The 20280-nt window shown below is 42.2% G+C and overlaps 1 protein-coding gene across 1 annotated transcript in view; it reads right to left on the bottom strand.

Annotated features, from left to right (window-relative positions):
- Positions 1 to 5080: 5080 nt before the first annotated feature.
- adamtsl4 (ADAMTS-like 4) overlaps positions 5081 to 20280 on the bottom strand; it is a 38491-nt gene continuing 23291 nt past the window's right edge. The window contains exons 6-17 of the mRNA XM_037075662.1: positions 14026 to 14165; positions 13361 to 13565; positions 12529 to 12713; positions 10120 to 10285; positions 9331 to 9597; positions 8998 to 9127; positions 8108 to 8312; positions 7454 to 7627; positions 7182 to 7361; positions 6411 to 6590; positions 6162 to 6309; positions 5081 to 6062 (exon numbers count right to left, since the gene is read on the bottom strand). Coding sequence (XP_036931557.1) covers positions 5932 to 6062; positions 6162 to 6309; positions 6411 to 6590; positions 7182 to 7361; positions 7454 to 7627; positions 8108 to 8312; positions 8998 to 9127; positions 9331 to 9597; positions 10120 to 10285; positions 12529 to 12713; positions 13361 to 13565; positions 14026 to 14165 — 2111 coding nt within the window. The 3' untranslated portion in view covers positions 5081 to 5931. The remainder of the gene's footprint in view (positions 6063 to 6161; positions 6310 to 6410; positions 6591 to 7181; positions 7362 to 7453; positions 7628 to 8107; positions 8313 to 8997; positions 9128 to 9330; positions 9598 to 10119; positions 10286 to 12528; positions 12714 to 13360; positions 13566 to 14025; positions 14166 to 20280) is intronic.

The raw sequence follows: 20280 nt of genomic DNA, 5'->3' as shown, positions 1-20280 counted from the left end.
TGTACTTTGGGAAAGAAGGAAAAAAAACGGCCGACAATGGGCTGAGATGTAAAAAAAAAAAAAAAAAGAAAGAAAGAAAAGAAAAGAAAAAGAAAGAAAAGAAAAGACAGACAGCGCAGTTATTCATAAACAAAAAGCTGTATGATGTGTGTTATCTTTGAGGTGCGTGTGCGTGCCCGGAGAGAGATTTGAGTGAAAGGAGAGAGTCACAGGGTTCATGGTAATTTACTCCAAAAGGTCACCATCTGCCTCCCCTGCCTCGTGCCCTCTGTGAGCCAGCATCCCCCGCTACATTCATCCACCATATAGACCCCCCCCCCCACACACACGCACACACACAAGGGGCCTTCTTTAAACAAACCCAGGCACCGGTGGAGAGGAGGCACGCAACGCCCGCTGCGCCCCGAGGATGTGTTCGGCGGTGTGCAGGCGGGCAGCACGCCACCAGAGCTGTTAAGCCTCCCTGCACGATGGAGGAGAAACGGCGATAACGCACGCAAGAGCAGGAAGAAGAGGGATGCTGAGGAGGGAAAACCTGAACTCTGTTACTCAGCTTTTTTGTAGCCAAAGGAGAGTTTCTTCACCTTTGGCTGGAGTTTTTTTTTTTTTTGGTTTTTTTTTGAGGGGTCCGTCTCATAGGGCCACTTGTTTGCAAACTAATTAAAAGATAAAGTGTTTTATAAAACTTTAAAAGAAAAGAAATTGGTAAAAGTTTAGATCAAAGTTTCACATTTCAATGCATGAATGAATGACTATAGTGAATTCCTGCTGCTCACCATTAACAAATAACTTATCTACTATGGCTTAACGTGATTTGTTCACACTGGAACCTCGTACATCAGTTGATCTGCTAGATAGTTGAAGTTAGCTGGATTTTAGTTGAATATATTTATATGACTGCTTTGTCAAACGTGTAAATGTGATCTTCTGATAGCCAGTTTGATAAAGAGAGAGAGGCTGAAAATGACTGACTAAATGTAACTGGAAACCAGCTATCTTGGTCGCACATCAGTGTTGTATCCAAAAGTCATATTTGATTAAATGTTAAGATAACCTATTAAAATATTACTTAGGTGAAAATCAAAGTCATCCATATGAACAGTTAAGTAAAAGTCTTAAAGTCTGACAGGCTACATTTTCTGGCAATAAATGTTCTTAACTGTATCAAAATTACAAGTAAAAGTAAACAATATGTCTATTTACCTATGTGTGTGTATACACCGTACACTGATATTGAGCGTTTTTCTAATAATCAGTGTCTTTTTTCTAATCTGATTAGAGACAAAATACACTTATTTTTTAAAAAAAAAAAAAAAAAAATATTTGGCTTCGATGTAGCATGTAATCTGTAAAATCACCAGTAACCAGTTATCTAGTTGTTGTTGTGAGTAAAAAGTACAATATGTGACTCCAAAATGTAGTGGAGTCGAAGTATAAAATAAGAGAAAGTAGAAATACTCAAGAACTTCAGTAAATGTACTTAGTTACATTCCATCATTGCATATAAGTTACTGTATGAAGTATTGTTCATTAACAGCTGATCAATTAAGTGAGGACGAATCTCCATAAAGTCACAACTTTGTCATTTGCTAATGGTTGTCAACAGGGATGATGTATCCTGCATTAATCCAAGCAATAAATCATCACGACTCATGCAGTTTAGTACTACCTCGCACACTTAATATAAAGTGTTACCACTCTTTATTTATTTTAACATGGTAGGTCTGGCCCTCTGTAGCCATTACAGTATTCCCATCAACCAAAAGACAATGTCCTGCCAAACAACCTGAGAAATCTCAAGAAACTTCTTGGAAATCCTGGCAGGGCTCTCAGATATAGAATTAAGGTAACAGGGGACACACGAACGACTTAAAAACTAGAAATATTTAATAGGTGGGTGCCCAAGACTAGTATCCAAATGTATTCCTGGGGAAAGTTAAATATTAGCCTACATTCATCTCAAAACTCCAGACTAGTATTTCCCCACCAGAATTAGAGAACAGTGTGTATGTGGCTTTGGAAAATAACATTAAGAGGAAAATGTAACTGAAGAACTTGAATGACTCAAGTATCTCCTGGTTATGACCAGGTCACTTCCAACACCCCACCTCATTAGGATCTTAACTTCTAATTTCAAAAATCTGACATGCTCTTTATGCTTTCAGACTCTTCTTCCCTGCCCTCACTGTCTGTTGGCCAAAGTACCCACACTTCTGCAGCCACTCCTATATTTACAATGCAGGCAGCAGGACATATCAGACCTTTATAAACTTGGTGAAGTTTGCATATTTGTATAGCGCACTGTGGTATCAGAGTATTTTGAATGATGAACTTTGGAAATGCCGTTTCGGATCAGACACTAAGACACCACATTTCATATAAACAATGCTTTATGAAGGGCTTTTGAATATTCATGTCATTCAGGTTCAGACTTAACAGTAATACTTTGGACAGGTCACTCTTAAAAACATACAATTTATTTTAAAAGACTTCCTGGACAAATAATTTCATACAAATGCCAAGCTTGAAATGAAAATCTTGCTTATATAATGATTTGACCCCCAAAACCCAGTTTTTATTTAAAGTAAACAAGTGAACAACGCGTCACCATCCGGACTTGGCACCAAATAAAGAGATTTACCTCTTTACACCTACCAGTAATGAAAGAGGAAAACTAGGCTCGTGCCTTCATGTGTGAGACTCAACAGTGCCATCGTTTGGAGGAAACTGGCATCATCATCATCCTTATTCACTGGAGAGCAGCAAACACGACACAAATTTTTCTGTTGTTTTTCACTTTTATTTAAAAGGAAGCTTTGAGATAATATTTTTTTTTCCACACTGTTTTTTTCTGTTTTTGCACGATAATAAAAAAAGAAAATCGTCCGTGTATCAGTAATAACAATCACATAAACTCTGGTGGTATCAAAGAAAATTTGCTACAGCTTCTCAAAAAACAGAAAATAAATTACATGTTCTTTAGATAATAGATAAATTACTATCCTTTATTTTTTTGTTTTTTATATATATAAAAAGTACTTTTTACTACAAGGGATTAGAGACAAGAATGACACATTCAAAGCCAGGATCGCAAAACACACAACCATGCATACGAACATACAGACACATACACGCAAACATACAACAAAGACACTGAATCTCTTGTCAAATGCAAAATACAATAGTTATATGACAGCTAGATGAGAATAAATGCAGTCTACAACAACACTTCTGATAACTCTACTTAGTTATAAAACATAAGCGCCTATTATGTTCAGAGAAATTATAGACATTAAAACATATCTGACAAATATACAGACTCCTCGCCTTTCAGTGGGCGGGGTGTGGTGTGTGTCTTTCTTCTAGAGGGGTGTGGGGAGAAGAAGAAGACGGAGAAAAGGAGAAGAAGAAGAAAAGGAAGAAGAAGAAGGAGAAGAAGAAAAAAAGAAGACGAAAAGGGTTAAAGAGAAAGAGAAAAAAGCATGAAGAGTACTTACACACATATACAGAGGTCACATCCTCAGAACGCAAAATATTTACTTTCAGGTCAAAGCAGAACAATCGCATTGGATCCATATCATGAACTAAACGCTGATTAGACATGAGGTTTCCTAATTCTGGCTTCGCCTACTCTCATAGGACAGATTCATCATCCCCGCACAAGAGGGGAAATGATGGATGCAAATAAAATATAGACAGAGATGAGGTGAGAGAACAGGGAGGATACAAAGTTGTTTTTTTAATACCTCAGGATAGTCGTCATGGTGACGTGATCGCTAAAGCGTTAAATTAGGTCAACCAGGAGTGAATCATTTCACATTTCCAAACCTGTGCGTCACCACCAGGTTTGTGCCCAAAGGCAACATTCTATATTTTTCTTACTGTGCAGAAATCGCTTGAAAAGGCCAAAACTAGAAAAAAATCCCATGGAAGCCACAGAACTCCACAGGTATTTCTAAATTACCTATAAAAACACACAAATGAGCTACACTGTCACACTGGATGACATGTTCCTTCATTAAGATGAACACGGGCACTGTAGTTTACCATCCTGGTGTCATAACTGATGTGCGTCAGTCCACAGCTGAAAACAGTCCTTTAAAAAATGCACTATTTTCTCTTCTTTGAGTAACATTTATCAAAACACTGCAGTGCCCGGGTGTTTAAGAAAGTTACAGGGTGTTACAAATTTGGGATCAGTTTTTAAATATGTATATCTTGAGAAGGAACAAATAAATTGAGACATGGTTGGCAAGTTTGAAAATATTAACATTAGGAGTGTCACTACATACCAATATTGATGTCAACCATGATAGCTAAAGATGAAATATTGATATCATGTCAATAATACACACATGATAATATCTTTTGTATATTGCCTCATAAATAATATCCATTCCTTTCTGCACCTAAACGATGACGGTCACCCGCCATAACACGTGAAAGTGATTGTTCTTCTTACTGCTGTACAGTTTAGGTTACGGACTCTCCCTCACTTGTGTTTTGAGTGTAATCCATTTGCCAAAAATGAAACAAAATACACAAAGTTAAATAAAGTTAAAGATGAATTTGACTGAGGATGATTTTACCCCAGAGTTTCTATACAAATTACGATAACAACATAATGGTGAATTCTTAAGGCCTGGATAATTGTGACTGCCCTAATTGACAGACAGACGAACACACAGTTATTTTGGTCTTTTTCACGTGATTTGTTGACAACAAGAAAAGTACATAACAACATCAGTCCTATCACTTCATAATTTCATTTTTTGATCTGATATTTAGTGAGCATCACTGTCTTTCGTTCAGTAAGAACATACACGCCCCAATTCTAACAATGTTGCGACGCTGTGTAAAACATTAAATGCAATAATTTGCTAGCATTCTGTGTTTACCAGCAACGGTTTAACAACACTACTATATTTACATGTTTATGTAATTGATGAGTTAAAACATACAAAATGTTGTCTTTGTACTGTTTTCAAAAGGGATGTCAAAAGGGATGAGCAGATAATAATCATATTCTGTCATTTTATGTTTTATATATATATATATATATATATATATATATATATATATATATATATATATATATATATATATATATAGTGTACAGACTCTTTGTCTAATATTCTTCTAGTCTGAGAAGAATCTCACCTCTTTCCACTCTGATATATTTGGTCACTTACTGCCATACTAACACCAGCACCTTTGGTTCAACTGTCCAAATACTGAACTTTAAATAAGAGGACACTATTTTTGGCAAACAGAAAAAACACGACATACGATATGTTAATGAAATCCTTCTAGCTTAGTTGGGTTGTATCTGCCTCTGCAGTGTTCAGGAACAAAGTAGATCTATTCCAGTAGATCTTCAGCACACACAGTACTACATCATACACAGTTTATCTAGCACACATGGTAATTATTTGTTGAGCACATTCCTTTTCATAATTAGTGGTATGCATGTCTGATAACATCTGTTTTTTAAGATCCTGTACATTAGACAAAATCTTAAGAAACAAAATGTCTAAATCTGCTGTTGAAACACAGCTGTGTCCTCTGTGCGCACCTTCCATTACAATCCCTCAGCCACAGAAAAGAGTTGAAATCGTCGCAGATGCATCACTCAGCCCTGCGTGACACATGCGTATGAACCTGTTAAAGCTGATACACAGCTAAACAGAAGCAAGCTCAGTGGAATATGTGGTTCTAAAAGACAATATAAAAAAAAGTATACGGAGAACTGGAAGAAGGAACCGGCTGCTTTCACAGTGTTTTACCTGAAGAATCAGGAGAAAATAACTAAATGCTTTCTGCAGGGATTATGTCGTCTCTGGGCTGTCCTGTCCAACAGACTCGTCATCAGCACCTTTGACCTAATCCTCCACTTCTTGCACACATGGGCTGTCTGTGATTTTGTGCTGGTCAGTGCCTCTTAGCACGCTGGGCACTCTGGGTGCACGAGGCACAACAGGCGCTCTTGTAGTAGGAGTAGACGCACAGCCTGGCCTGAACCACCATCACACAGTTGTGACGTTTGTCCCGGCAGTTTTCATCTGCAGACAGAGACAAAGAGCAGGAGAGAGAGAGGTTGGTATGGGGCAACGCCGAGACACACATGCACAGTACAGCGTCATACAGACACACACACTAACCTGAGACTTGTGGACTGCAGGGTATTATGTTGCAGATTTGCTCCTGTTCAGGTTTGGGCCTCAAATCACAATCGTGGCTGTGTTTTTTGTCTGGCGTCAGACACCGTACCTCCCTCATTTGTAAGCCCTTTCCACAAGAGCGTGAACACTGAGAACAAAGGAAGAGAGTGTGTAAAAAACACGGTTTTGAGTCGTCATGACCTTTTCTTTTTAAACCATTTCACTCTCAGACACCCCCTTGTCTCTCACCGCGCTCCACTCCGTTGTGAACCACTGCGGCTCACACTCTCCCATCTCACACTCCTGGACTGCAGCAGGCTTGTCCAGATGTGCACACTCAGTGGCCGGCACGACAGTGAAATCATTCCCCGTCTTCTGGACACAAATGATGTCTCGACGCTGAGTTCCATTCCCACACTGGACATTACACTGCAAAAAAATAAGGAAACAGGAGTTGCATTATCTGTTCAAAAAACAACTTCATCTATGGCCTCATTTCCACTACTGTACGGCTCGACTCCACTTAACTTGCTTTGAACTGTTAATTTTTGATTTAAAAACACTGTGATTTGAATGCCCTCTTTAAAGGAGACATATTACTGTCATTTTCAGCTTCATGATTATATTTTGAGTTATTACTTGAATAACACGCTAGGTATAAATTATGCAAATGTGTGATTTTGTGATGTAGTGTGATGTCACAAAATCATGGAATTAATGACGAGGCGTTCCAGGTGCAGCATTTTCTGTGGAAAAGTGGAGCTTCTGTTGGTGCAGACTTTGACCTTTTGAACCTTCTTTGAACAGAACACTGCTTTACATATTTCAGATAAAAACATCTCCAGAAGAAATAGGACCACACAAGACTACTAAAATATAAACGCAAAAAAATTGTCTAGTATCGTGCTCCTGTCATTAAAATCACTTAAAGAAGAAACATGCCAACAAGTGCAAAAACAAAAGAGGTAAAAACAATCACATCATCTCTGTGTTTGATTTATCTTATCCCTTCCGTCCTACCTGCGTCCAGGGGCTGCTATACCACATGGTCGACGCCACACAGGGCCCCTTATTGCAGGCCTTCATCTCTGCCGGTTTATCCCCGACACAGTCCCCTCCTCCTCCGCCCTCCCTGACCCCTCCTCGAGTCAGACACACCACCTCCCTCTTCTGCACCCCAGGGCCACACTGCGCCGAACACTGAGGTACAAAGTGGAAGATCATGTTGAGGATTACTGATGAGTGCTGTTAAAGTTTCTTTCTCTGTGTGTGTATGTGTGTGTGTTACTCACAGTGTTGGACCAGTTAGTGAAGTACCAGTTGGTTACACATGGCCCCATGTTGCACTCCTCACTCCCCAGTGGCCGAGCACGGGAGCTGCAATCCTTGTCGTTCACGATGTTGCCCTGATCGCTGACGCAGCGCACACTCCTAGTCCTCCTCCCGACTCCACAGTCTACTGAGCACTGTGAGAAACAAGGATGAGTGTAAACAAATCAGAGAAAAGGTGTGGAAAATAGAGATTGATGGTTGATTATTGGTCATTTCCCACTGAGGGTTGTGCAGCAGCAAAACTATAAAGAGTTGTTGGTTGGTTACGGCTGTATGCTTTTCCTATGAGTCATATCTGTTATATTTTTTAATTTGCCCAAAATGTGCAACTGATTAACTGAAAAACTTCAATGAACCACGATCCTAAAAATGATTTGTTGCAACCCAGCCCATGGCACAGTGTCTGCAGGGTCTCCAACATCAAAAGGACTAAAATAGCTGTGTGCTAAACAAATGAATGAAATTTCAAATTTACGATTGAGCCATAATTCAATTTAAGTCAGATCCTAAAACTTAAAAGAACTATACTCACAAACATTCTTGTGTACTTCAACCAAACTCCACCCACTCTCTCTCTCTAAATTCCCAGTCGCATACTGGTGTTGTTGACCTACCGTGCTCCAGTCAGAGCTGACCTCCCAGTGGGAGCAGAGGCGGAGCTGACACGCCTGTGTGGAGTCTGGTGGGGTGAGGCTGGCGCAGCGCTGCGGGTGCACCATGGTGGAGCGGTTCCCAAAGCTCTGCCTGCACTGGAGCTGCCTCTGCTGCACCCCGGGGCCACAGGACACGCTGCACTCCGACCACTGACTGGCCTCCCAGCTGAGAGAGAGGCAGACATGACAACACATGATCACAGGCTTCCAGACATACGACTGGTTCAATAACATGCCACGTGTCGGCTCGCTACAAATCGTGCGTGCGTGCACTGACAGTAGCGTCAGCTGTTTACCAAAAATTATGGTTTCTATGAGAATGTTGTGGTTCCTCCCTGCCATCCACTGGTTTCCATTTTAAAATAATAAGCTTGCAGAGTGTTTTCATCACCCTCTTCTTTGAGCATGGCACAAATTAACGTCAATCTACACAATTTAGCTAACCTTTTTTCTATTACTTATACTTTTTACACAGGGAGATTTGAAATGCAAAAAAAAATAAATAAAAAAAATAAAATATATATATATATATATATATCTAAGATTCATTAGCAGCAGCTCAGGTTTGAATCTGTCTTCAACCACTCTCTCTCCCCTGTTTCTGTCACTTTCTAAGCTGTCCTAAAATTCCAATAAAACCCCAAAAAACTAATTTTCAAAAAGAATCTTATCATCAGAGTTCTTTCAGTGCAGTGACATAATGTCAATTTGTTTATAGTCGAAGTCAAGAATAAAGCAGTGCTGTGAACTATCAGCTATAAAAAAAAACAGCACTGGCTTAGAAACTGCCCTTTTCTCACTTTCTGACGGTCTACATGATGTGCATCTCTAGAAGCTGTGTGCTTTCTCACAATGGTGGGCAGGGATGCGTGTTACAATGCTCCTCCTCAGGGACAGGTTTGGCCGCGGAGTCACATTTCCTCTCAGGGACTTCCTCGTCTGTGTGACGGTCTATACAGAGAATGACTCTGGACTGAGAACCTGCAGAGAGAGAGGGAAGGTGATGGATATGCAGCAGGAGAGCGACGGCAGCGCCACGTTCTTGTACTTGCATCTGCACCTACCAGCCAGAGGAGGGAGCTATCACATCATCCAAAGGGAACGAGCATCATTTTTGAATATTTAGATTAATTAATACATAATGACATATATGTGAGAATCTACAGGGATCTGCAGAGTCTAACCTTTGCCACAGGAAGCAGAACACTCAGTGAGTCCGCCTCGTCTCCACACGAATGGTGGCTGAGTGTCCAGTGGCAGGTCAGTGCGAGGGGGGATCCGAGCATTCCTGTTGGGTGCAGCGCCCCGAGGACGCGACCTCTCAGGTGTCCACCGGTCCAAGGAGGGAGGAGAAAACACAGATGAGGAGGAGGAGGAGGACGAGGGGAAGGAAGGAAGCGAAATAGGAGGAGGAGCAGGAGGAGGGTCTTCTACTGAGACGGTGAGAGGACCTGTGAGAGAGAGAAAAAAAAAGATGGGACATTAGGACAAATTAGAGAGGACAGGAGAGGTGGGGGGGAGGCGAAGATTGGAACACAGACATGAGGAGGGGGAGGAGGAGAAAAGCGTGCTAAAGAGGGAGGAAAGAGGTGAAATGTTGAAATACAGAGAATAGGAGGAAGGCAGTGAGTCAGAGGCTAATGATGTCACGATGAGGTCAGGGTCTCATGACAGTGAACATGTGGAGCAGATAGCCTCCCATCTAGGTCATACGCAAACACACAAACACACTTGGACAATAATCCCTCCCACTTGGCCCACAACCACACCCATCCAAATCCATAAACACGTCAATCATTCTCCAAGGACATGGGGCTGCACAAGTGTTTCCCTGAGTAATTTGGAAAGAATGACTCTTGGTGGTGCACATGAATGTCAACAGCCCCACGTCTCTGTTAACGCCGCCGCATTAAACATGCAGAAAACACAGATGCCGAACACAAGAAGGAGAAGGTGGAGCGTAATGGACGTACTGCGAAGGGGTGCCCTCACTGGCTCTCGCTCCCTCTGCCTCTCCCTGGGTGCCTCTCTGGGTGTCTCCCACTCTCGCTCCGTCAACCTCTCCCTCTCTGCCTCCTTCTTCTCCACAGGGACATAAAACTCATAGTCGATGCCTGGGTTCTCCTTGTGGAAAATGATCTGCAGAGCAAAGCAGGGCGAGAGAAGAGACAGAACTAGAGGTGAGAGGAAGCCAACAACACATAAAACAGTCAAGCTGTAAAAAAAAATAAATAAATAAAAAAAATCGAGGAAACCGATTACCTCAAAATGACCAAATAAAATAGACTCATGATTTTAAGTTCCTAAAACTTTACAGCTCGTGCAACTTGAATTTAATAGTATGCGTTACTTGTTAATTCTGAGGTAATTGTTTTTTCAAAGTGGAGTAAACTTATAAAACATTTACTGAGCATGCAGCCACATCTCCACTAACTCAAGGTCCTAAAGGCAAAACGTAGTGTTTTTTGTAGTGTTTTTATCTAAAGGTATGTTCTGCCTCGATCACGTTTGCTAAAATTTTGCCTTTAAAACATGTCCTGTGAAAAACTGCTATCCTGCATGCCTCATGCAAGGGGCAAGTTCCTCACTCACAGTAACAAAAAAAATATTTTGGCTCTATTAAATGAAATTACTGAGATCATATAGTGGTTTCGGTAGATGTAGTTGTTTGACTCCATCGAAACGTCTTCACTTTCAATCCAACAACAACTGCAGAAAGAAACTGTAACTTTGGAAGTACTTAAAAATTACAATCTTTCAGGTTGTTGATATCATAACATTAATGACAGATTTTCGAAGCTCTATCCGATAACCTCAACAGAGGCTTTGAATATTAAACAACAACTTTGTGGATCCCCGTAGATAAATGCAGGGCTCCTTTCCCTCACAAGGAGGTCAGAGGTCAGGATGAGCTATAGAGAAGCCACTATGGTCCTGGCAGGGGATTGGTGTCACGCTCGAGGAGGCCTCAGCAGGGTGTGTGCTTGTCATTATATGCCCCCCCCCCCCTTGCTATGAAACCCTGCTGGCTTTCTTTCAAGACTTAACATAGTCAAGGTCATCTAAACTTAATCAGCTGGAGTCCCATGGCAACAACGTTCTGATTTGCTATTTTTTGACAGCAATGTAATACAACTTTGTCTCTACAGTTCACGACAATGTTGCAATTAAAGTGATACCCGTAAGTGTTGTTTTTACACTTTAGGCTTGGTGCGGTGGGCAGTTTTTGTTTACTTCTGATCAACAGCAGATCCCCCCTTGTTTTCAGTCTTTCACCCCATGAGACAAAAATATTGTTCACTCGGGCCTCCTCAATGTTTGTTTACTCTCATTACGAACAAGTTGTAAACAGTTGAAATTCATGTTTTCTGAGCTTGATTAAAAAAATAAACACTAGGCTTCTGTATTGTTAGTATTCTAGCCCTATCTTGTCATGTGTAACAAAGACTGTTTCCATCACTGCAGATATGAAATGGGGACATGTTTTGCGAGAAAGTGCTAGCTAAGCTAAGCTAACATGAGATACAGGCCATTAACTGCTCCCAGTTCAAGTCCAGTCTGGAGTTCAAGTCATCTCGCTACTGCCATAAAAATGGCTCACATCTACCTTGCGATGAGCGTTGGGCCTTCTCTGACCTTTCTCCTCATGCCACACTGATGTGATAGTGAGATAAAGTAAAGTAGGTGAATACTGATGGGAGTGCTGAGTAAATAATGGGTGTAGCAAGGGGTGTCCAACGTACAACTGACACTTCTGATGTGGCTTTTCCACCGTTCCTCTCTGCTGCACCACCCACAGGTGAACAGCTGACTCCTTCTAGTCTTCATCGCCGTCAAAGCATTTCTCTCCCAGTGTGTAATGAGTGTTACAGCCTCACAGTGCTCCTGGCGAGGTTATAGAGTTTAAGTATTTTTATGTCTTATTCTAAAATCCCATTAAGCCCTAAAAATGCAGGTGATCCCAGCGGAGACCAAACTCCGTCCTTGGTGGTTGCCTGCTATTTCACCCCCCTCCTGCACCGTAGTGTCTGGATGCAACGCTGCGGATGACTCCTCTTCTTTAATAAGATCTTAGCCTGAGGTTAGAGTTGTTATTATTAAGCCCTGGATAGTCTGATGTGGCTCAGGCTGAGCTTTAGCGTAGCTGTTTTTATCCCTCCATAATGCCAAAATAATGCTGCCTATCTGGAGGATATTGACACAGAGCAGGGGAGCATCGCCTCAGGCTTAGGACAATGTTACAGAGATGTGCAAGACTGTGTATATACATGTGTGTCTGTATATCAGTCTACGATTCTTATCATTAACTTAATTTTGCCATGCCATGGTTCATGTTTGCTTACAGGGTTAGAATAAATGCCTTCCTGTGGTTCTGTACTTACATATAGCTGCAGCTGTGTGGTGGTGGGTCCCGGAGCTCTGAGGGACTCGCCTCTCTCTTCCTCCCCCTCTGCCTGAGCCCTAGGTCGGGTGTAGGTGAAAGTGGTCCCCCCTGCCTGGTAGTCCCCTGGAGGGTCCACAGCCCAGCGCCCGTTCACCACTGAAGCCCCAGTGCCGCTCCTCATGGCTGGAGGAGGAATTGAGCAAGATTCTTGAGTCTTCTTCTTGTTTAGTCTACATTGTGGGGAATTCTTTGGAAACCCCCATGAGCTTAAACACACTTTCAGACGGACAAACACAGACCTTAGAGTGCTGTCTCGCTACCAAACGGGGGGGGGGCTGTGAGAGAAAAACCCTGCACACATACACACTTCACTGATTCCTTATGGGCTCTAATACAATGCTGGCTTAATCTGCTTGAAGTCTCTGAGGCCACAAAAATTTACAGTCTTAGTCCAAGCCAGCACACACAGGGCCAAATCTCATTCCCAAATCTGCAATTCCCTCGCCAATGTCTCACTTTTAATAGAGCTGCAACCAGTATTATTCAAGGACACTTAAAGGATAACTTCACCCCAAACATCAGTCATTATCTACTCAACCCCATGCCAATGGAAAGTTTCATACTCCACAAAGCTAAGCCGAAAGCGTTAGCGTCCACCCTGTCTGAAGAGGGCAAGCACCACTGTGTGTTGAGGGTGTAAATAATGTTTTTTTTTTTTAATCAGCATGAAAAGATATTGACTATATTTTCATTTCTGTGTGAAATTATCCTTTGTACTGTAAACGTGTGTGTGCATGTGCATGATCTTGCTTGTGTTTATTAGATCTTACCCAGGTAATTTGGGCTGGCACGTCTCTCTGTGATGTTAATGAAAGTAGCTCCGGCTGGGATGTCCAGGATCTTGTGGTAACCGAGGGGAACGGTGACATTTTGGAAGCTTCCCGTCACCTTTCGACAGGAGCTGTCCCGCCCACCACACACCCCACACTTGTCTATCACGGAGCCGGAGCCCAGAACCCCATCGCAACCCTCGGTCTGGCAGGAGAAGAAGGGGAAAAGATGTGAGTGATGGGTCAGACAATGAGGGGAAAGTAAATGGAACACGAAAGATGTGGGAGGAGGGGAGGGGGCAGGGCAGAGAATGGCTAATTTCAATCTTGTTGACATTTTTTAGACATTGCCAGTGTTTATTTCACCATTGTTTGTGTAAATTGGTAACTGTCGCTGGCTAGATTCCTGCTTGAGAGGCAAAATCAGAAAGCCAGAGCGCAAATGAGGAAAAAGAAGGAAAGAAACAGACAAAAGAGGCCCAGAGCAGGGTGATGAAAATAAAAAAAATCTGGAGACACTCTGAATCTGAATGCCAGGCTTAAATCAGCCTCCAGACGTGAGACGAAGAGGGCCAGTTCTGGACTTTGTCAACCTACTGCCAGACAGGAAGGCCTCAGTCACTTGAACCTAAAAATCTCACACACGGGCATTTAAATGCACTCACCAGACACTGTCCTTCTACACACACGTCATTTGAGCTGACGTTGACGCAGGGGGTCCCGTCTCTGACACGCTCGGCTTGACGCACGTAGAAACGGTAGCCGGCGGGTCTGCAGGTCAGCTCGCACTGCTTGTCTGCACCAACTGCAACATACAGAGGATACAAGGGTTACTGCACAACATACATGTCTGTCTCAAGTGTGTAGCTGCGAGATCTCCTGTATGTAGTTTTTTTGTGCATCTGCCTGGAGTGGAGAAGACCCATCTGGGCGTTGAACGTCTTTCCATGTGGTCAGGAAACCGAGGCAAGGCCATATAACCCCTGACAGTCACACAGCACCAGAGTGATTACCTGTTTCCCCCCTGCTGCTCACATGTTCGAGCACACTCGCTGCTCCACCCTCCCAGGGGATATACAGAAGAGAGGTGTAAAAATCTTGAGGAAGGTTTGATTTATGGGAGAAACCGAACGGGCGCTCACAGCGGAAGGAGATGTTCTTGGGAAGAGAGAACAGAGGGGAGGAATCAGAGAAAGAAAAGACAGCTTCAAGGTAAAGGAGGAAATTAAAGCCCCTCAGTTCTGAGAGAATAAGCTGACAAATAGATGAGCAGAGAATACAAACGGTCTCACGAGGGAATAGGAGTGAGGTACAAGTAAAACGTGGGGAGAGATAGAGGAGTGTGTCTAGGTGGTGAAATACAATAAGCGGGTTTAAAGGAACATTTCAACATTTCTTTCAATGAAAAGATAACTGATATTTACACAACCACTTTGAAAACTGTACATTTACATTTTTTTTGTTTATGTAAAGATTAAACAAACAAAAATGCACAATGTGTTATACATAATATGGTGAGCTTTAGAGGTGTTGCAATGTGTATTTTTGAACTATGGACAGAGACAGGCCAGCTGTTCCTCTGTGTTTCCAGTGTCCATGCTAAACTAAGCTAACCGCGTCCTACATCCAGCTTTGTACTTAAAGGTGCACTATGCAATTTGGGGGGCAAAATTCAAACTAAGAATTCTAATATTTCAAATATTAATGATATAATATTACAAACTCGGAAATATGTATCTTTTCCTTAGATAGTAGACTGGCACAACCAGGGGAAGGGAAGAAGTCCGAACAGGTCAAAAAGCTCCAAAAACACTTTATTATCCTGACATGTTTTGGCTTGTAGCCTTCATCAGGGTCATCCACAAGCCGAAACGTGTTGGTCTAATAAAGTTTCATACACCACAAGTGCCGCTGAAACTGTTTGACCTCTTTAGACTTTAGACAAGAGTTTAGAAGAGAATTGTTCAATTCGACATTATATATCAAAAACCACATGAGAGACTTTCCAACCGGCAAATTGCACACTTATCAGGACCGATGTGATTGAAGTGGAAAAAGTTTACGGACCTGCCCTGAAGTTCAATGCTAACACTCAGTACTTAGCATTTACGCTATGATCGATATGCTGAGTTGCATCGTGGGTAATGTAGGTTCACGTTTTGACAAGATAGAATAATGTGTGTGATAAAAAAGACTATCTGGCGCTGATTCTACTGCAGCGATTTTGATACTTAACTGTGATAAATGTTGAATGTTACATGTTAAAATGCTGAATGTTATAAAGAATAAAGACGGCAAGAGAAGAATGGGTGAGAAGGATAGAAGATGACAGTGAGAAGCTCCACTGTTCGTCTTTCTCTTTTGAGGATACAGATTGGGGGGATGTAACAGGGGTTAAAGGCCTCGGGTAGAGCTGATGTGTGTATGTGTGTGTGTGTGTGTGTGTGTGTGTGTGTGTGTGTAATAGATAGAGCTCTATAGACATGAGCTCATAGCATGAGTAAGGGGTCATAGATTTAGTTGCAGATGGGGGGAGGGGGGCTGTCACTGGGAGTTCAGGGGTTAAAAGGACAAATTCTGTGCTTCTGAAATTATGACTTCTCGCAGCGGCGTCATATTTCTCCACCAAATTACTACAGAAACATACCCACTATATGAACTCTATATAAATACAAATGGCATGACAACCTGCCAGAAATGGTCAAAAGCTGTTGCACAGTATATTATTCTGCCCTTGAAGCAGTTTGAAAAATGGGTGTTTCCCTCTAAAAAAGCCCTTCGTTTGTGAAATATTTTTGATAATTCACAGTAAAGTGTGGTTTTGATATCACACTAATGCCACTTCATTTTCATATAATAACACTGAGGATTGTTTCACCATGGGGAGATTTCCCCTCCCAGTTTAATAAGCCATCATCAGCTGGTAACCTAAAGCCGACCAGCCTCAAAGTCAAGAGGTTCAGAGGAGATAGCCAAGAACAAAGACTAAAGGTCAAATACCAGACCCCTGGTTTCACCTCGCGTGCGAATGCAAAAAGGGTGGGTACATAGTGAACTGAAAGAAACGCCATAAATACTTTCACAGAAGTTCCTTGAATCTCTTGACAGTGCTTCACCAGGTATAATATAAGTGGAACACAAGTCATCATCAATGAAAAGGATTAGTAAAACTGGACTGTTCGGATGCCACATCATTGTTTTGTTGGTTTCCATTTCAGGGGGACACCACCCAAACAGAAGGATAGGGTGCAGAGTGTCAGTGGGAGTGCTGAGTGAACCAAGTATTATCTTAATAATAAAAAAAAAGTGGCCCAGTGTGGACTTCTGACAGTAGATTTCCAAAAAAAAAACCCATCTGCAGCAGGGATGAGCCATGTTGTGAATCTCCAAATTAAACACACGCTGAGTGATGGTTAGTCCCTTTGCAAGTTCAACATCCAGATCTACAGTTGTGCGCCTGACCAAATATGTTAAGGACATTAAGGAGTGGATTTTATCTCTAAGTGGCTGGAAGTGGTCGGGAAGTGATGCAGGTGAAGCAATTGACCCAGTCTGGATGTTTATCTTTCCAGAGCTTTGTAGGGAAATTAAGGTCATGCATTACTGGGAACATCAATCTGCTTATAAATATACTCCAAGAATTTAGTGTTGGTCCTTCAGCACCGGTAAACATCTGCTGCACAATACTTCAGAGTGTGGAGGAGACCTCTCAGTTTACTGTGCTGCCAGAAAAACTAAGAAATTCTTGGAAGACAGAGTAAACAAAGGACAAGAGGATTAAACTGTTAGATTTTGATTCTGGCTTGAAAAACCCATTTCTCAACACTTAGATCAGCTGTAACAATTTTGTAGGACTGGCTGTACGACAGCTGAACTAATTGGACGGTGAACGTAACACGAAGGGATCCACTGTTTGAGTTTTGGTGAGCAAAAATAATTCAAGTAAATTCATCTGCTTCCTTAAATTTAGGGTTAATTCAAATATGCCATAAGTAGCAAAGAGTTGCACACAGAAAAAAAAAGGAATTATGTTTCATAAAATTAAAAATTGTAATGCATAAAAGGGCCAATAATCATTCTATAATCTTGGCCCAGTGCTCTAAATCAAGATTGAATTGAATTTTCATTATTGCACATCTGTTTTTTTTTTATCATCAAGCTTAAGAGATTTTTTCGAGTTCTGCTCTGTAACAAAATGCGTCAGTAAATACCTCAAAATCATAAAGCGTTCACGTGCCTTAAAAAAATGTTAGCGGGTTGCTAGCAAGTGGGTAAATGAGACCACAGAGGTTGTCAGGGACATTAAACCTCATCACACCGAACATGGAGACTAATCTAATCACAGTAAGGTGCAAAGTATTCTTAATTTTTTAGCAGATTAATCAATTTATAGTCAAGTGTGTATAGTACTCATTGTAGCAGGAAACTTACTGCTGGTTACACAAATTCTGAGTCTGAATTTCTTCACCAAAAAGTACATAGTGCTCCTTTAAGATGACTGATGATAGTGCGGAAAATGAATCTGTTCTTTCTGAGAACTTCATATCATAATGAGGGTAAAAAACATCTTCTATGCTTGTCATTGATTTCACCAGATGATTTAACTTGTTTTGATATATAATCAATTAAATACATATGTAGCTACTGTACAGTAACTTGGAAGAAAGCAGGCGTCGCTGTCCAAATTCCATCCCCACCCCGCTGCTGCTGTCCTGTCTGTTAATTGCAGAGCGACAGATGTACAGTACATATTTAGAAGGAAAGAGAAAGGGGAGGCGGTGTTCCCACCCTCTCTCTCTCTCTCTGTCTCTCTCTCTCCATCCTGCTTCTCTCTGTCCGCCTGTCATAGTTATCTTTGAGAGATTAGACTGGAGACAGTGACAGAAAAGAGAGCGGGTGCTCAAAGTGGGAGACGTGTTCCCACTCATGTACTCTCCCCCTCGTTCTCCATCTCCTCTTCCTCCTCTCCTCGCGCCATGTTCGAGCGACTCCTAATCACCTCGAGCTTTTCTCTCTATTTTCGGCCTCTCGCTACTTCTCTCGGCTCCCTCTGTTCCTCTCCCCGCCACTGTCCCTCTCCGAGCTTAGTGTTCAGACAGTGGAATATATGTTGTCTAAATATACTTCCCCACTATCTCTCCGTCTAAACAAACTCCAGCAGGGGCAGAGACAGAGAGAGGCAGTGGGGACAGGAAGAGGGGATGAGGCCTGAAAAAAAAACCCCAAAAAATGGGTATATCAAGTAAAACAACACCTGCACGTGCAGCGCTTACAGAAAGACTCGTGGGGAGGGGGGGGAACATTACCGCTGAGATGAATCGGGACCATCATTTCTGTGGTTTACAGCCAAGGTGGCAGCTTTACAGTTTAAGCCACAAGTTCCAAAGCAGAGGCCACGATACTTTGCAGTACGTACATTACAGCCTGTCACCTTGGAGGCCAAGAATCACAGGCTAAGTGGCAAGAGCTGCCTGCACGGTTTAACATAAATACTAGCTGGAAATATATGCAGCACCGTGCTGAAGTCCTAAACAGATGAGTGCAGCTGGGCAGAAATGACTAACACACACGCACACACTCCTCGCAGCCTCCAGCGTGCTGATGGGAAGCTAGATATGAAGGTTTGGGCCGTGGGCCAGTGGGACGGGACTGAAGTAAACAGCGCGTTAGGGTTTACTTAGCAGAGTGGAGGGGATCATCTCCAGTGCTGATCGAGCGTGTCCGACCCGGCTGACGTCGCCGACAAATACTTTCAGACACATTCAGTACTGTATGTGCCCCGTCAGCTGCTAATAAATGTGACATCTGCCATTTGGTGGCTTCTTTCATCCAGAAAATTCCTCACAGAAATGGGATTAAGATGTTTCTTTCCAATGCCAGAAGCATGATTTACCCCCCCTATCTGAGGCTGTCTCTGTTTTTTCCTCTCCGCCTCTGTCCAGTCCTCTCTGCCTCTCAGCAGATCTCAAGGTCTCGGTGGCTCAAAATAAGCCCGAGCAGAGCAGAGGGCAAGGAAGCACAGCAGATAGAGAAAATTTAAGAGAAGCTCAATTCAGGGTACATACAGTAATCTCAGACTTTCGCTTCACATGCGAGCGTGCGCACACACACACACATACTGTAGGGTTGGTAGGTGAAAGGAAAGCCCCTGTGTGTTTATGCAGACAGTTAGACTCCTGCTGATACCCCGGCCTTGACTCCTGTTACAGATGTGCAGCGTACATGTTCTAGATCTGCCCTCAAAACTGTTCTCAGGCTGCTCCGACATGACCGAAACACGCCACGGCAACCTTTAACGCACACTCCTTCTCTCTGTGTTGTGTGACCTTGAGAAAAGGCAGGGAATCTACCAGCAGAACACACGACTTTTTTGAGTTATGTAATCCATCCATTATCTATAAATACTTTGAAGGAAACAGGCAACGGGCAACAGGTGGACAACCATTAAAATTCACATGTATGCATACAGGCGATTAATAATGTATGCAGGGATAAATCTTGTACTGTATACTCAACTTAGCTGGCTGGGTGTGTCTTTTGGGAAATGTTGCTTATTGAGAAAAATATCTTATGCTTATTTTAAAACAATATCAGATTTTATTTTAATTTACTTTTTAGTTTGTCACCTATCTTATTCACAGTTACACAAAAAACAGACATTCCAATCTGCTTACTTTATCTAAGAAAAGTTTCATGGTTGACTTTTCCTGAAAATGTATGCTGTCACACAGGGCCTCAATCAGTCTCTCCACATCAGCCACCATCTACCTGCATGTCTTTGGATTTGCAGGGGGAAATCTATGGCATGGTGAAAACATGCTAACGCCACACAGAAATGCCCAAAACCTGTCAGTGGAATCAAATCTAGGACTGTGCGGCACCAGTGTGCTGCCCAAAGCTGTGTTGAATCTGAAGCACAG

Source organism: Acanthopagrus latus, chromosome 17, assembly GCF_904848185.1.
Source record: "Acanthopagrus latus isolate v.2019 chromosome 17, fAcaLat1.1, whole genome shotgun sequence".
Lineage (NCBI taxonomy): Eukaryota > Metazoa > Chordata > Actinopteri > Spariformes > Sparidae > Acanthopagrus > Acanthopagrus latus.
Note: the sequence above shows the minus strand (reverse complement) of the source record. Positions and strands in the feature narration are given on the sequence as shown.